Source organism: Hylobates moloch, unplaced genomic scaffold (assembly GCF_009828535.3).
Source record: "Hylobates moloch isolate HMO894 unplaced genomic scaffold, HMol_V3 SCAFFOLD_2, whole genome shotgun sequence".
Taxonomy (NCBI): domain Eukaryota; kingdom Metazoa; phylum Chordata; class Mammalia; order Primates; family Hylobatidae; genus Hylobates; species Hylobates moloch.
In genome coordinates, this window is record NW_026652277.1 from 154,492,935 (window position 1) to 154,507,620 (window position 14,686).

Consider the following 14,686-nt stretch of genomic DNA (forward strand, 5'->3'; position numbering starts at 1 on the left):
TTCAACTATGAGAATGGTTCTAAAAGAACAACAGAATTAAACACTATTGTAGATAAGCACCGTAACTCAAAATTACAAACGAAAATTATCTGAATCCTCCAAGTCACAAAATGAGAACAAAGAGCCAAAAAGCCAATAAAGCAGAAAAGTGGTATCAGAGTTTTAGCTGCTGGATAAAATTATGTATCCTCAGAAACCTTGATACTACCTATATTAGTTTATCAGACATTATTATTGAAATACGGGGCAATGGGGAATACTGCACCTGTGTAAAACTAATTCTGGGAGAGAATGACTATCAGATGTCTGGGTGTGTGTTAGGCAGAGGAGAGGTAAAGGGGTAATAATGAGTACGCTAACAGCAGAGAAAAGCAGTTCCTGAAACAAACCTAAGCATGCTAAGGGTTTTCCCAAGTTCTAGGCTTCAGTGCATTCTTTGGAGTTTCTTTCTTGTGTTTCTAAGGCAATCTTTTATTTTATTTTTTTTTCGATTTCCCATTGCCAATGTCAGGAAAAAAGGGGGGTGATAAGCTGCAGAAGCCACATGGATACAACTGGGCCTGAGCTAAGAGACAGCTCAGTGAGTATGCAGTGGAGGAAAAGTTGTGTTTTTCAAAAAGATACAACTGCCCAGAAAAGCACTTTTGCAAAATAATGAAAACTAATAGCATGGGAACATTTATTTCCCAAGTTGGCTCACATGTAACTTAGAAATGTTATTTCTGTATTTTCTGTGTGCAGATTGCCACCAGACCCATAGTTTGAAATAGCTGATAATCCAAAGTAAATAAAAACAACCCCTATGTGATCAAGAACAGACACTTAAGTGGAACAATTGCCTTTTATTAATAAAGTACTCATTCTAAAATATTTAAACTTGCTTCAAAGACCTTGTTTCCTTAAATTTCAAAACACTGAGGCATGGTCATAAAATAACAACACATGCTATAAAATCCCACAGCTCAAAATCTAGTCTTATTCTAATTCATTTTGTTGTTGTTGTTGTTGTTTTTAAGACAGAATCTCGCTCTGTTGCCTAGGCTGGAGCACAGTAACATGATCTCGGCTCACTGCAGCCTCTGCCTCCTGGGTGCAAGTGATTCTCGTGCCTCAGCCTCCCAAGTAACTGGGATTACAGGCATGCACCACCACACTTGGCTAATTGTTGTATTTTTAGTAGAGACAGGGTTTCACCATGTTGGCCAGACTGGTCTCAAACTCCTGGCCTCAAATGATCCTCCTGCCTCAGCCTCCCGCTGGGATTACAGGCATGAGCCACTGCCCTGGCCCCTAATTAATTATTTTCACCGTTTTGTTTTGTTTTTTTTTTTAAAAAACCTCCAATTCTGGTTTTCAATTTTTAGAAACTACATAAAGATAAACAGAAGTGTGTGTTGAAAATGAAATGAGCTTCTGGAAGGAAAAGCTCTCAGCATTAAAATGTATTGATACAGATGCTCGAAATATTCAACTTTTTATAAAGACATTCAGCACCTGAAATGCAACACCTCTCTCTCAAGTCAGCGGGCAACTTCTTCAAAATGTACAATATTTGGTTCTTTTATCAGCCTGCTTCTTCACAAGTCCAAGCTGGGCTAGGCAGGAAGGACTTCTTTCTGCCATTCCCGTCTCAGGGAGTGCTACCTTCTCTGAAGGACACTGACATAATGGCTACCCTCTCTTTAGCACATCACCTTACGTTCATTTTCTAATTTGTCTGCTTCTTTGTTCGCTGATTTTCTACCAATTAGACTTTCTACACAACAGTTACACATGTGCTTGTTTCCACTTCCAGCCTCCCCTGTGAGAATCCTGAGGCACCAAGCCCAAAGCCTGGCGTGCAGTACATGTCCAATCAATATTTGTTTAAAAAAAGTATGAGATAAATTAAACAGTTTCACACCTTTAACAAATTAAACAGTATTTAAAAACAGTGCATTGAAGCATGAAGCAATAATTGCTCATTTCCTGTTGAGATAGGAAGGATAAGAGTTTATAATGGCAACATTATTTATGCTGAAATATGCCTCTGCCCTGGTTAAATCTTAAGCATAAGTTTCAAAATTACTTCAGAGTTGTATAATCACTACTATAAAAAAAGACTTAAAATTTCTCATTTAAGGAGAAATTACTAATTGTATTGTTAATTTTGTCGTCTTAAATCAAATCTTGTGCAGGCTTTTATAATATATTGTATATTCTCTTCACTCCGAGTTGCAGAGGTACATTCTTTAAGGTTTTTAAATACTGGCTTACTTTCTGAAATAAATGTACAACCATTGGCCACAACCATTGGCCTAACAAGGCTGTTTCCACTTTATATTATAATTCTTCTTCACGCAGCATTTTTAAAGTTTAAAATTTACTTTTTTCATGTTTTCACATTTGTTTAATTCTGTGTGGAGGGTAGGAATTCTGTAGTGTGGTCTCAGAGGCAGAATACAATACTTAGGAACTTAAATCAATCTCTTCAAGTAGAAGATAGATGAAGATATCTATATATCAGTGTATATGTAATTATATTATATTGAGCTAGCTAGCTCTCAATATAAGCTAGCTACCAGTATTGTTATTCCTATACCTTACCATGATTACAGACACTGGAGAGATGATCTTGAAAAGCCTGTCATATCAAGGCTTCACTGAGGTTGGGGAATCATGATTTAGAAAAGGGAAAAGGGAACAGCATATTGGAAAGGATGGCATGAATGCTGCCATGGAAACATACTACAGACACATATACATATACACATATGTGTGTGTATCTCTGTGTGGATATAGGCTGCTTCAGTGCCACTCATAATTCCACAACATTGAATACACTATAAAAGATTTTCTTTTTATTTATTTATTTTTTGAGACGTAGTCTCACTCTGTCACCCAGACTGGAATGCTGTGGTATGATCTTGGCTCATTGCAACCTCCGCCTCCCAGGTTCAAGCGATTCTCCTGCCTCAGCCTCCTGAGTAACTGGGATTACAGGAGCACGCCACCACGCCTGGCTAATTTTTGTATTTTTAGTAGAGATGGGGTTTCACCATGATGGCCAGACTGTTCTTGAACTCCTGACCTCAGGTGATCTGCCTGCCTCTGCCTCCCAAAATGCTGGGATTACAGGCGTGAGCCATCACACCTGGCCTGAATATACTATGAAACATTTTCTTCCAAAACATAATTATATGCAGAAAAAGAGAGGTATCAGTGCCATCTCTCATTATGAAAAATAAGGTTTCACTACAATGAAGTACTTAGATAACCATATTTATATTGATACATCAGAAAATCTAAAGAGGAATAACAGAGATAGAAATTAACAATTTGTGGAGATTTTAAAAATACCAAAGATTAGTTAATGGAAAAGAAAATATTTTTAAAACTCTGGAAGGTTAAATAAAGTACTCACAGTATTCTTCTGGCAAATGATTTCCTGAAAAACAAGAAAAAAAATATACCACAAGTTAATACAAAACTGAATAATTCAACAACATTTATTGAACTATGTGGGAAAATTTGTATTAAAAATGATATTAGCAATTAGAAATTTTAGGAAGTGTAGATTCAGTTCCTGCATCTGAAAAGTTTTCTATCTATCTATCTACTTATTTCAGAGAAAGGGTCTGCCTCTGTTGCCCAGGCTGGAGTACAATGGCACAATCATAACAGCCACAAGCTCCTGGGCTCAAGTGATCCTCCCACCTCAGCCTCCCAAGTAGCTAGGACTACAGGCCTACAGGTGCATGCCACCACATCCAGCTAATTTTAATAATTGTTTTTGTAGAGACAAGATCTCACTATGTTGCTCAGGTTGGTCTCAAACTCCTGGCCTCAAGCAATTTTCCCACTCTGGCCTCCCAAAATGCTGGGATTACAGGTATGAGCCACCATGCTCGGCCCAGAAAGTTTACAAATCTGTGGAGGAGACAGGAGAATACAAAAGTATTGTCCGCGGTTTAAAAAACAAAACACAGGAAGGGGAACATCACACTCCAGGGACTGTTGTGGGATGGGGGGAGGGGGGAGGGATAGCATTAGGAGATATACCTAACGCTAAATGACGAGTTAATGGGTGCAGCACACCAACATGGCACATGTATACATACGTAACAAACCTGCACATTGTGCACATGTACCCTAAAACTTAAAGTATAATAATAAGAAAATTTTTTTAAAAAGGTAAAATTTAAAAAATAAGTTTAAAAAATGAGAGATTTGATTCAGTCCGACCCATCTAAAGGGTACTGAACTGATAAAAGCTGAACTTTTTATTACAATAAATATAAATCATGACTTTCTTATATATTCCCCCATTCAGGCATGAATACTAAGGAATTCAAATTCTTCATGCATTACACAAAGACTGACACAGAAACTCTTGAAATCTCACAAGAATGGAGCTCCACTTTAAAATTTTGATTGGTACTTTTTTTAAATGCTAGCTCTTGATAATTTGTTTGATGTAACCAGTAACACTTCTTCAATGTGAAAAATCAGTCAACTAAAATTATTTGAGCCACAAAAAATTGGTGATGAGATTTATATAGTTATGGTTGTCCTGGTTATAATGTAAAACAATCAATTAAAAAGACTGTAAGAGTGCCTGTCCTCATTTACACCAGGGGATAATAATAATATGATACGCTCTTATTGAGGGTATTAACTAACTAATGTCAATGAGGATTGTGGGTGTCTTTTTTTTCTTGAGAAGACAATTACAAACTTTAAAGCTGTGTTTGACTCACTTATATTTTAATACAAAGAGATTAACAAAATCAAAAATCTTTTGTAAATAAATTATATTATTTTGTGTTTAAAATAAAATTAAAAAAATAAAAAACAAAACAAAAAACCAGCACAAATATGTAAAATCCCCAAACTGAATAACCTAACAATAATTTCTGCAGATTACTTGATCAGCCACCATCTCTTTGGGAGGAGGTTAAAACGAGTTTGCTTTCCCTGAATACAATGTCTCTCACACTCCGGGAGGGGAAAAAACAGTGTGTTACATCCTGAGCAGCTAGAAATAAAGGGTACTGGCCACCGGCAAATCCACACACAGATAATCAAGACATCTGACAAAATATAGTCATAATTTGTGTGTTTTTCATTATGAAATATAATGGGATAAGTGGCCGGGTGCAGTGGCTCATGCCTGTAATCCCAGCACTTTGGGAGGCGGAGGCAGGTGGATCACCTGAGGTCACGAGCTCGAGACCAGCCTGGCCAACATGGTGAAACCCCATCTCTACTAAAAATACAAAAATTAGCTAGGCATGGTGGCACATGACTGCATGACTGTAATCCCAGCTACTCAGGAGGCTGAGGCAGAAGAATCCCTTGAATCTGAGAGGCGGAGGCTGCAGTGAGCCAAGATCACGCCACTGCACTCCAACCTGGGTGGAGTACTTTTTGATAGAGTGAGACTCCTCAAAAAAAAAAAAAAAAGAATGGGATAAGTACACAGTGTGGGCAGTGTGCCTATCTTCTAGGTTGTGAAGAATGAGTGAGATCATACAAATAATATAGCTATACAGTGCCTGACACATAAAAGCTCTCAATATAAGCTAATTATCAGTATTGTTATTCCTATACCTCACCATAACTACAGACACTGGAGAGACGATCTAGAAAAGCCTGTTGTATCAAGGCTTCACTGAGGTTGGGGAATCATGATTTAGAAAAGGGAAAAGGGAACAGCATATTGGAAAGGATGGCATGAATGTTGCCATGGAAACAGAAATAGTAAGGCATTTGTGGAGCCTCAAGGGCGAGTCCATCTGGCTGAGGCAAGGATCCAGATCTGGGAGGGAAGAGCGTGGCCAGGCGAGGCCTGGTTGAGTGGCCATCATCTTCAGCCCAGGACCAGGATGCTGAATCCACATGGGGCAAAGAAGAACCAACGAGGGCTTTCATGCAAAAGAGCATGTAAGATTTTTAAATGTTTAAGGATAGCAGATGAGAAAACAAAAACTGACAGAGGAAAGAATTGCACTGGGTAGTTCTGAGGGCCATGAAGATGTATGCAAAATACTAAAAATGCCTGGTGCCGTGGCTCATGCCTGTAAATCTCAGTGCTTTGGGAGGCTGAGGCCAGAAGATCACTTGAGACTAGGAGTTTGAGGCCAGCCTAGGCAACATGATGAGACTCCGTCTCTAGAAAACATTTAAAAATTAGCTGGGTGTAGTGGCACACACCTCACATCTATAGACCAAGCTACTTGGGAGGCTGAGGCAGGAGGATCACTTGAGCCCTGAAGATCGAGGCTGCAGTGAGCTATGACTGTGCCACTGCACTCCAGCTTGGGCAACAGAGCAAGATCCTGACTCACAAAAACAAACAAACAAAAAAACAATCACTAAAAGATATTCTTCAATACCTCACAATCTTGCTGATAAAAAAAAAGGACATGTACACATTTAATATTTATGTAAGTCTGGATGGAAATGTGTGTATACGCACACTTGCTAAAAGTAAAAAGAATGACACAGACAGCAAGGGCTATGCTTTATCAGAGAAAGATGTTCCTGTAGATTGAGAAAGCCTAGGAAGCTCAGGAGAGAAGGTGGAACTCAAGCTGAGCTGTGAAGGACAGACACGACCTCCAAACGCAAAGCCCGAAGGTGGGGATCCAGGCCGGAGAGCTAGGTAAAGCAAAGGCCCATTTGAGGAACAATAAATGTTATCACAGGGAGCTAAAGAAGACAGCTCATTTGGGGACCTATGGAAGAGTGAATTAAAGAGGTACTTGGGGGGGAAAAAATCCTTGAACGTAGTCATTTGGCTAAAGCAGAAAGTTCATTCTGACACATACAAAAAGTAAGATTAGAAAGCTATTTGGAGCCTTATTGAAGAAGGCTTTGAATGCTACAATCAAGTACTCTGCTCTGTGAGCACCTGGCAGTCAACGTGTTTTTTAAGGTGAGTGATATGTTCAAAGAAGTATCAGCACATATTGGGGCACCGTTTGTAACAGTAAAGGCTGAGAACAACATAAATGGCCATCATTTAAAAACTAGTTGAATAAACACTAGTACCTCCATACACTGGAATACATTACACCCAAACAATGAAGAACCAAACAAACAGTGAAGTGATAGAGAAGTATCTCCCAGATCTGCTAAGTAAAAAAAGCAAAGTAGAGAACAGTTTTTTATCCTATGCTCCTATTTATATATAAAAGAGAGAAAAATGAAATTCTAATTTGTAAATTCATAAAATCTCTCTGGAAGGATGTATAAGAAACTAATAACAGTGGTTGCCAATGGAGTCAGTTGGCTGACTAGAGGATAAAGGTAAAATAATAAATTTTCACTGTATATCATTTTGTACTTTTAAATGTTTGTAGCAAGTGAATGTATTACCTTGGACAAATAAATAAAAGGTAAACCTTGTTAAAGTTTTACACAGACTAATTTGATGACGGTACTTAGTATTAATTATTATTTTTTTAATTTTTTGAGACAGGATCTCACTCTGTTACCCAGGCTGGAGTGCAGTGGCGTGATCACGGCTCACTGCAGCCTCAACTTCCCAGGCTCCAGCAATCCTCCCACCTCAGCCTCCCAAGTAGCTGGGACCACAGGTGTGTGCCACCACGCCTGGCTAATTTTTGTATTTTTAGTAGAGATGGGGTTTCACCACGTTTCCCAGGCTGGTTTCTAACTCCTGGGCTCAAGCAATCCGCCTGCCTCAGCCTCCCAAAGCGCTAGGATTACAGATGTGAGCCACCATGCCTGGCCAGTACTTAGTATTTGATGGGGAAAAGCATTTAGGTGGCTACTGAAAAAGTCCAGAGACATCATAATAAGTGCTTAGTCAATGGGGGTGCCCCAGGAATGGAAATCAAGGGACAGATGAGTGGCATTGTAGAGGAAGGTTGAAAGTGGCTTTTCCTGCAGGTGTTTCAAATAGTTACTATTGCACACACACAGAAATGGCTCATGAACAAGGAAGTTGAAAAATGTTGGATAATCACAAAGCCAGGAACACGGTATGCAGAATTTTTCAAACTTGATTTATGGAGCATCTCTCCAGAGTAGCAAACCATACGCTTGCAAATATGGCTCTCACTTGATAGAATATCCTTCTCTCTTCCCCTCTCCGTCCTCTCTGTGCAGCATCCTCTGTGCAATGTATAAGAAACCTGTCCTGTGTGAAGCTGGCCTTCACTGTGTTCTGTGACACCCCCAACAGAAGTAGATTATGTCTTTATCTGTGTTGTCATTAATCCTCATACAGAGCTCCTCGATAGCACTTCATTTTCTACATTGCACATTTTTGTTCCTATGATTCTCTCACCCTACATCATGACTTCCTGGGGTGCAAAGAACATGTATTTTATTCATATTTGTATCCTGACTGTCTAGCAAATGTCATGACATATAGCAGGTACTACAAAAGCATGAATGAATAAATTAATGAATGTATAAAACATTGGACTATGAATTAGGGGTAGATATGTGTAAGATATGGCTCTGCTCCCAGCTAGCCATTTCACTTCTCTCTAATGTGACACTAAGAGAGTTGACTAAGTGATTGCTAGTCTCTTCCAGCGCTGTGTTCATCATTTGCTTTTGCCTAAAGGGCTCTCATAGTCAGTCTTGTCCTTGTGCTGCTAGAAGGAGAGATGCCCTCATGCTCCCCTAGCATACAAGATATGCTACCCTTGACTCTGTTTTTGATGCACCAGGCACAGAAATGGAAGTGGCAGGGAAGGGAGCAGTGGTGAGTACTCAGTGAGCAGAAGGCTCTATAGAAAAGCAAATGGCCGCTACTGGCTTAGTGCCAATATGCTATGTATTCCTTATGAATTGCTCACTGGAATAATAACCCTCTTACATGTCTCCTCCATCTTCATTTCAGATTATGCATACCTTATAATGCATGCATTTCAGATTATGCTTGCAGATTGTGCCTGCAAATTACAAAACTCTATTAAAATCATTCCTGAGCCAGATGATGGTGTGCACCTGTAATCCCAGCTACTCAAGAGGCAGAGCCAGGAGGGTTGCTTGAGGCCAGGAGTTCGAGGCCACAGTGAGCTATGATTGCACCACTGCACTCCAGCCTGGGTGACGAGAGTCCCATCTCTTAAAAAGAGAAAGAAAAATCATTCGTGTAACTTCTGAATTCTTGTTAGCTATTGCTTATGCTTTGTAGAAGCTAAAGGGCTACAAATCCTGTTCTCCTGAAGAAGACAGAGTTTATTCACAGTTTGTCATGTAACCTTAAAGGAGGCATCAACTTTAATGGAGCAAAAGTACTGTTTGTGCATTTAACTCAATCCAAATAAATAACAAATAAGACCTTGAAAGGTATTTAGAGCAGAGAATGCTTAATTTGTATTAAATCCACTAAAGAGGGGTGGGAAGGCAAGGGAATAAATTTAAGACATAACTGCTCTATTTCACAACAGCTCATGGAAATTTTCATCTCAAGTACCTATGAATAAGAAGATAAAATCAACATAAACTCCAGTTCCTTACCAGGGGCACATTTCTGAAGATGCATTACCCCACTACAACTCCTACTTGTCTGAGGTCTTAAGGGGCCTTTTGGTCAGCGTAGCCCCGGCTATACCAGAAACATTCAAAAAAACTTTTTTCCTGATTTTCTGGTGTTGGTCGATAACCAACTAAGGGAAGCAAGACAAAAAAAGTCTAGTCCAGGGCTCATTTGAAGGCAATGACTAACTTTCGATAGCTCTCTGGGACATCTCAGGGATGACTAAATGGAGTATTTCCACCACTAGAAAGTTTTTGTGCCTAAAATTTAGGTAACTGCAGCCAGGGGAAGAAGTGGGAAAAGCAGGCATGGGGTGGCCAAGTCAAATCAGATTTGGGGTGGGAGAAGCAGAAATAGGAACCAGGATTTCAGCTTCCTGAAAGAAGAGAAAGGAGCAGGCTTGGAGTTCTTGCCCAGGGAAAGAACCTGGCCCTGGCTGGTGACTTTCTGGGTCTTCCATTCTGAACCATCTTTCTGTCCTAGTGGAACTTGGCAAGTTTTCCATTAAAGTTGGGGAAAAGAAGAATAATCCCTATACTCCTCAGCTCCATCTTCTTAACTCACTTCAATGTGTCAAAAAAGCAAAATAAGGAACTATCAGATGGGCTGTCTGGGCCTTCTAGGCCTTGCTGAGAAGGAGAAACACCCCCTTTACCCTTTCTGCACACTGCTAAAACAAGCTGAGCAGACTTGGGGAGAGTAATCCAACACAAGTGTCATAGAGCCGTGACACAGAGTCTTTAAAGATAGATAGGAAACAAAGTACTTTTGTGTTTACATGTTATGCCTACATAAAAGCTCAAGCTTTAAAAGAAAAAAATCTCAATAATCTTAAAAAAAAAACCTAGAAAATCATCTTTTTGCAGAACATATGAAATCTGTGGACAGACTGTGAGAGAAAAGTACCAGATGACAAGTCAAAGAATATGGGGCTTATCCTTGCCCTGACACTAGCTGTGTGTGTTCCCCAAACAAGCTGTCACACGTCTCATTTCTCTTCTGTAAAGAAAATATATTCTGGCCAGGAACGTTGGCTCATGCCTGTAATCACAGCACTTTGGGAGACAGAGGCAGGCAGATCACTGGAGCCCAAGAGTTTGAGACCAGCCTGGGAAACATGGCAAAACCCTATCTCCACAAAAAAATACAAAAATTAGCCAGGTGTAGCAGCACATGCCTATACACCCAGCTACTCAGGAGGTCGAGATGGGAGGAGTGATTGAACCTGGGAGGTGGAGGTTGCACTGAGCCAAAATGGCACCACTGCACCCCAGGCTGGGTGACAAAGTCAGACCTTCTAAAAGAAAGAAAGAAAGAAAAGAAAAGAAAAGAAAAGAAAGAAAGAAAGAAAGAAAGAAAGAAAAAAAGAAAGAAAGAAAGAAAGAAAATGAATACCTTCCATCTCTCCAATCCAAATAATATCTAACTTATCTGTCTCATTGGGTTCTATGTAAAGGCCCAATGGAGTAAGTTAATGAAACTACTTGCAGTACTTTAATGCCATTTATAGGAGGAGGTATTAATAAACCAAAGCAAACAACTCCAACTCAATTCCTGCAATGCCAGGTCTAGAGACCTTTTACACCTATATTATTCATGACAGGGGCTAAGAACACATCCTTCTCTTGAATATGAACACCTATGAATTAAAACAACCTGTACCAAAAATCAGGTTAAATTATACCAAAGCTGGAAAGTAATCCTAAAAGGAATTCTAGCCTCTCTTCTTTCCCTATTATTTTCATATTTAAATAAGTATATCTTGGTGGAAGAACTCTGCCGTAAGTAGATATCTGTCTCTAAACTGGCTGGAATGCTGATGAATGACATTTTATACATAAAGCATTTAATAGAGCTTTTTTTTTTTTCTGTCACTCTATCACCCAGGCCGGAGTGCAGTGACGTGATCTCAGCTCACTGCAACCTCAACCTCCCCAGGCTCAGGCAATTCTCCTACCTCAGCCTCCCAAGTAGCTGGGACTACAGGCACGCACCACCATGACCAGCTAATTTTTGTAATTTTTGTAGAAACTGGGTCTCACTATGCTGACCAGGCTGGTCTTGAACTCCTGGGCTTAGGTGATCCACCTGCCTCAGCCTCCCAAAGTGCTGGGATTACAGGCATGAGCCACTGTGCCCAGCCTAACAGAGCTTCTTAACACAAACTTCACTTTATACTGTGTTGCTATGATAATTAACTTCTTCTTTTTAACCAGCTGTTTCTTTCAGCAACACCTAATTGGGCCATATTATTCAAGTGCATGTATTACTTTTTTTAAACCGTATTGTTAAAGTTGGAGGTATAATGAAGTTTTCTACAGTAAATCATACTTTCCACACTGATATGGTTTGGCTGTGTCCCCACCCAAATCTCATCTCGAATTGTAGCTCCCATGATTCCCACATGTTGTGGGAGGGACCTGGTGGGAGATAACTGAATTACGGGAGTGGTTCCCCCATACTGTTCTTGTGGTAGTGAATAAGTCTCACAAGGTCTGATGATTTTATAAGGGGTTTCCCCTTCCACTTGGCTCTCATTCTATCTTGTCTGCTGCCATGTAAGACGTGGCTTTCACCTTCTGCCATGATTGTGAGGCCTCCCCAGCCACATAGAACTGTGAGTCCATTAAACCTCTTTTTCTTTAAAAATTACACAGTCTCAGGTATGTCTTTATCAGCAGTGTGAAAATGAACTAATACACACACATATTTCAGTAATAGTTTCAAAGATATATTCTAAAAAGGCCCAAAGAGGGTGATGGGTTACAATGCCAAAAAGATCAACTTCCACAGAAAGAGTCATTTATTTAGAATAAATGAAAAGAAAGATAATTCAGCAAGGCTTGCCCCACTCCTTCCTCTGTGTGCAGAGGTAGTCCTTCTTGCTCTTTAAGGGTATTCAAAATCATAGGCCTATGACCAGAGTCACTACAAGTGAGGAAAATAGCTGGTGCCCACAGTCATATAATGGCATTGTGCATCGCCTCTTAGACAAAATGGTAATAAGAGATTCAAAACAGTGGGCAAGGGGTGAGGGTGGTTAAAGAGGTATCAGGAAGGAGAAAGCAAGGGCATATTTTATCCAGTCTACACATAATTTCTTAGAAGGTATACTATTGCTAATTGACATCCAAGAAAGCTGAATTCTCCAGTCTTGAGTCCTTTCAATAACCTCAGGGATTCTACAATTGGGAAGTCAACTCCTGCTAAATAAATCATTCATCCAGCTTGTCAATTCAAGATCTTCAGAGAAAACCTTCATAAAGCAGTACATGAATTGCTTATTTGCTCCTCCCCACAAATTACCTCTTTCTTTCCCCAATTTGAGATGGAATGATTATAGCTTAGATGAAAGTTAGATCATTTCTGAATAAATAAAATAAAGGAACAAGATTGTTTCTACCAAATGAAAAGAAGTGTACGGGATGGCAATGTTGAACCAGGAAGAGTACAGAGTCCCAGGGTTTTTAAATCAACAGCTGGTTATAAAGTAAGCTAGAGACTTTCAGAGATGTCCAGAGGCAGCACTATTAAAAAGGGGTAAGGCCAATGTTTCCGGTTCACAAATTGTGAGACCACTTTATAGGATCATATTTTCCAAGGATGTTTTTAAAAAACATTTACTGAGTGTGTACTTTGTACCATTAACAAGTTGATAATTTTTAAAATGCTGAAAAGAATCCAGCAAAAATTCTTTGTTAAACTAAAAGAATCCTAAATCTTTGAAAAATAAAAAATTTTAATTCCATGCACAATTAAATTAAAGGTAAATTAAACCAAATTCACCTTATCTACTTTGATAAAGGAGGCAAAACTTTAACAAAAGGAAGTACTGTTTTTTGTTTGTAAAAACAAAAAAAGAGATAAATATTTTTATGGGTTTAAGAACACTCTGGAATCCGAGTAGATTCTCCAAATACAGGTAAAAATTCAATTTAAGTGTGAGGTATTTGTAACAAATTATCAGATGTCCTCGCCAATTTATGAACTGGTATAATCATTAAAATTTACACATGGGCATCACTGCTATTTTCAAAACTATAACCATTTGCTTCAAACGGATATGAATGAGTGCCAGAAAGACAAGACTCCGTGTTTAAGTTCTAAAGGAGATTGGGTCCCTCAGTGCCTGCAGATAAAAGATCATGGGTCTAGGTATCACAGAACTGCTTGAATGAGCAGTAGTTTTCAACATTCATTTATATTGTACCATGTGTCAAAATTTCCTTCCTTTTTAAGATTGAACAACATTCCATTATATGTATATACCACATGTTGTTTAGCCAATGATTTGTTGATAAACATGTGGGTTGCTTCCACCTTTTGGCTACGAACATAGGTATATAAATACCTCTTCAAGATCCCGCTTTCAATTCTTTTGGGTATATATCCAGAAGTGGAATTGCTGGATCATGTGGTAATTTTATTTTTAATGTTTTTGGGAGCTGCCGTATTATTAAAATTTGCTGATTTTTAAGGGCTAATTTAGTGAGGTGTTACAAATTTTCGTTTGTGCACATAAGATTTCATGCTAGCCAGATCCCAATCTAGAAAATAATAGATGCACTGAGGCAAAGTAAGGGTTTCAAGCATCACATATGTGTGTTCTCTATTCAGTGAGATAGTGAAGGAGTAAGCATGTAGACAGGTTGCTACAGAGAATAGTCTATTAATGAAAATCCCATCCGTAAAGTAACTTTTCAGCCAATGGTTAAAGAATACAACTAAATTTTTTGAACAAGAAATAATCTAACATAATCATTATGCTTCAACACAAACTGCATCACCACTAACTGATGTGCCTACCAATCTATCAAGAAACATTACTTCTGTAATGGATAAAATGAGAATAAAGTCTGTTTGAGTGCAGAAAGGAAATATCCAAATATCTGAAGCTTTCTAACCGCAGCCAGAACACAGAAAAAAGACAGTAAAAACATTTGGGGATTCCAGTGTCCAAAATGCATATACGTTATCCTGATGGATACAAAAAATAAAAGAATATAGCAACCTATTCTTTTTTTAAAAAATGGTTAATTATTAAATACTTCAAGTATATAAAGAGTATAAAAATTAGCACTCATGATCTACTACCTAGATTTAGAACTATAACATTACAGATATAGTTGAAGACTCTCATCTTCCCTTCCAAATTTTATTCCATTCCTATCCCCTAAGAGG

At 38.9% G+C, this 14,686-nt stretch overlaps 1 protein-coding gene across 6 annotated transcripts in view; it reads right to left on the reverse strand.

Annotated features, from left to right (window-relative positions):
• The window catches only part of MAP3K5 (mitogen-activated protein kinase kinase kinase 5), a 243,106-nt gene that overhangs the window by 150,070 nt on the left and 78,350 nt on the right, over positions 1 to 14,686 (reverse strand). For all 6 annotated transcript variants that reach the window (XM_032159847.2, XM_058435587.1, XM_058435586.1 and 3 more), the window contains one exon: positions 3,404 to 3,427. In XM_032159847.2, coding sequence (XP_032015738.1) covers positions 3,404 to 3,427 — 24 coding nt within the window. The remainder of the gene's footprint in view (positions 1 to 3,403; positions 3,428 to 14,686) is intronic.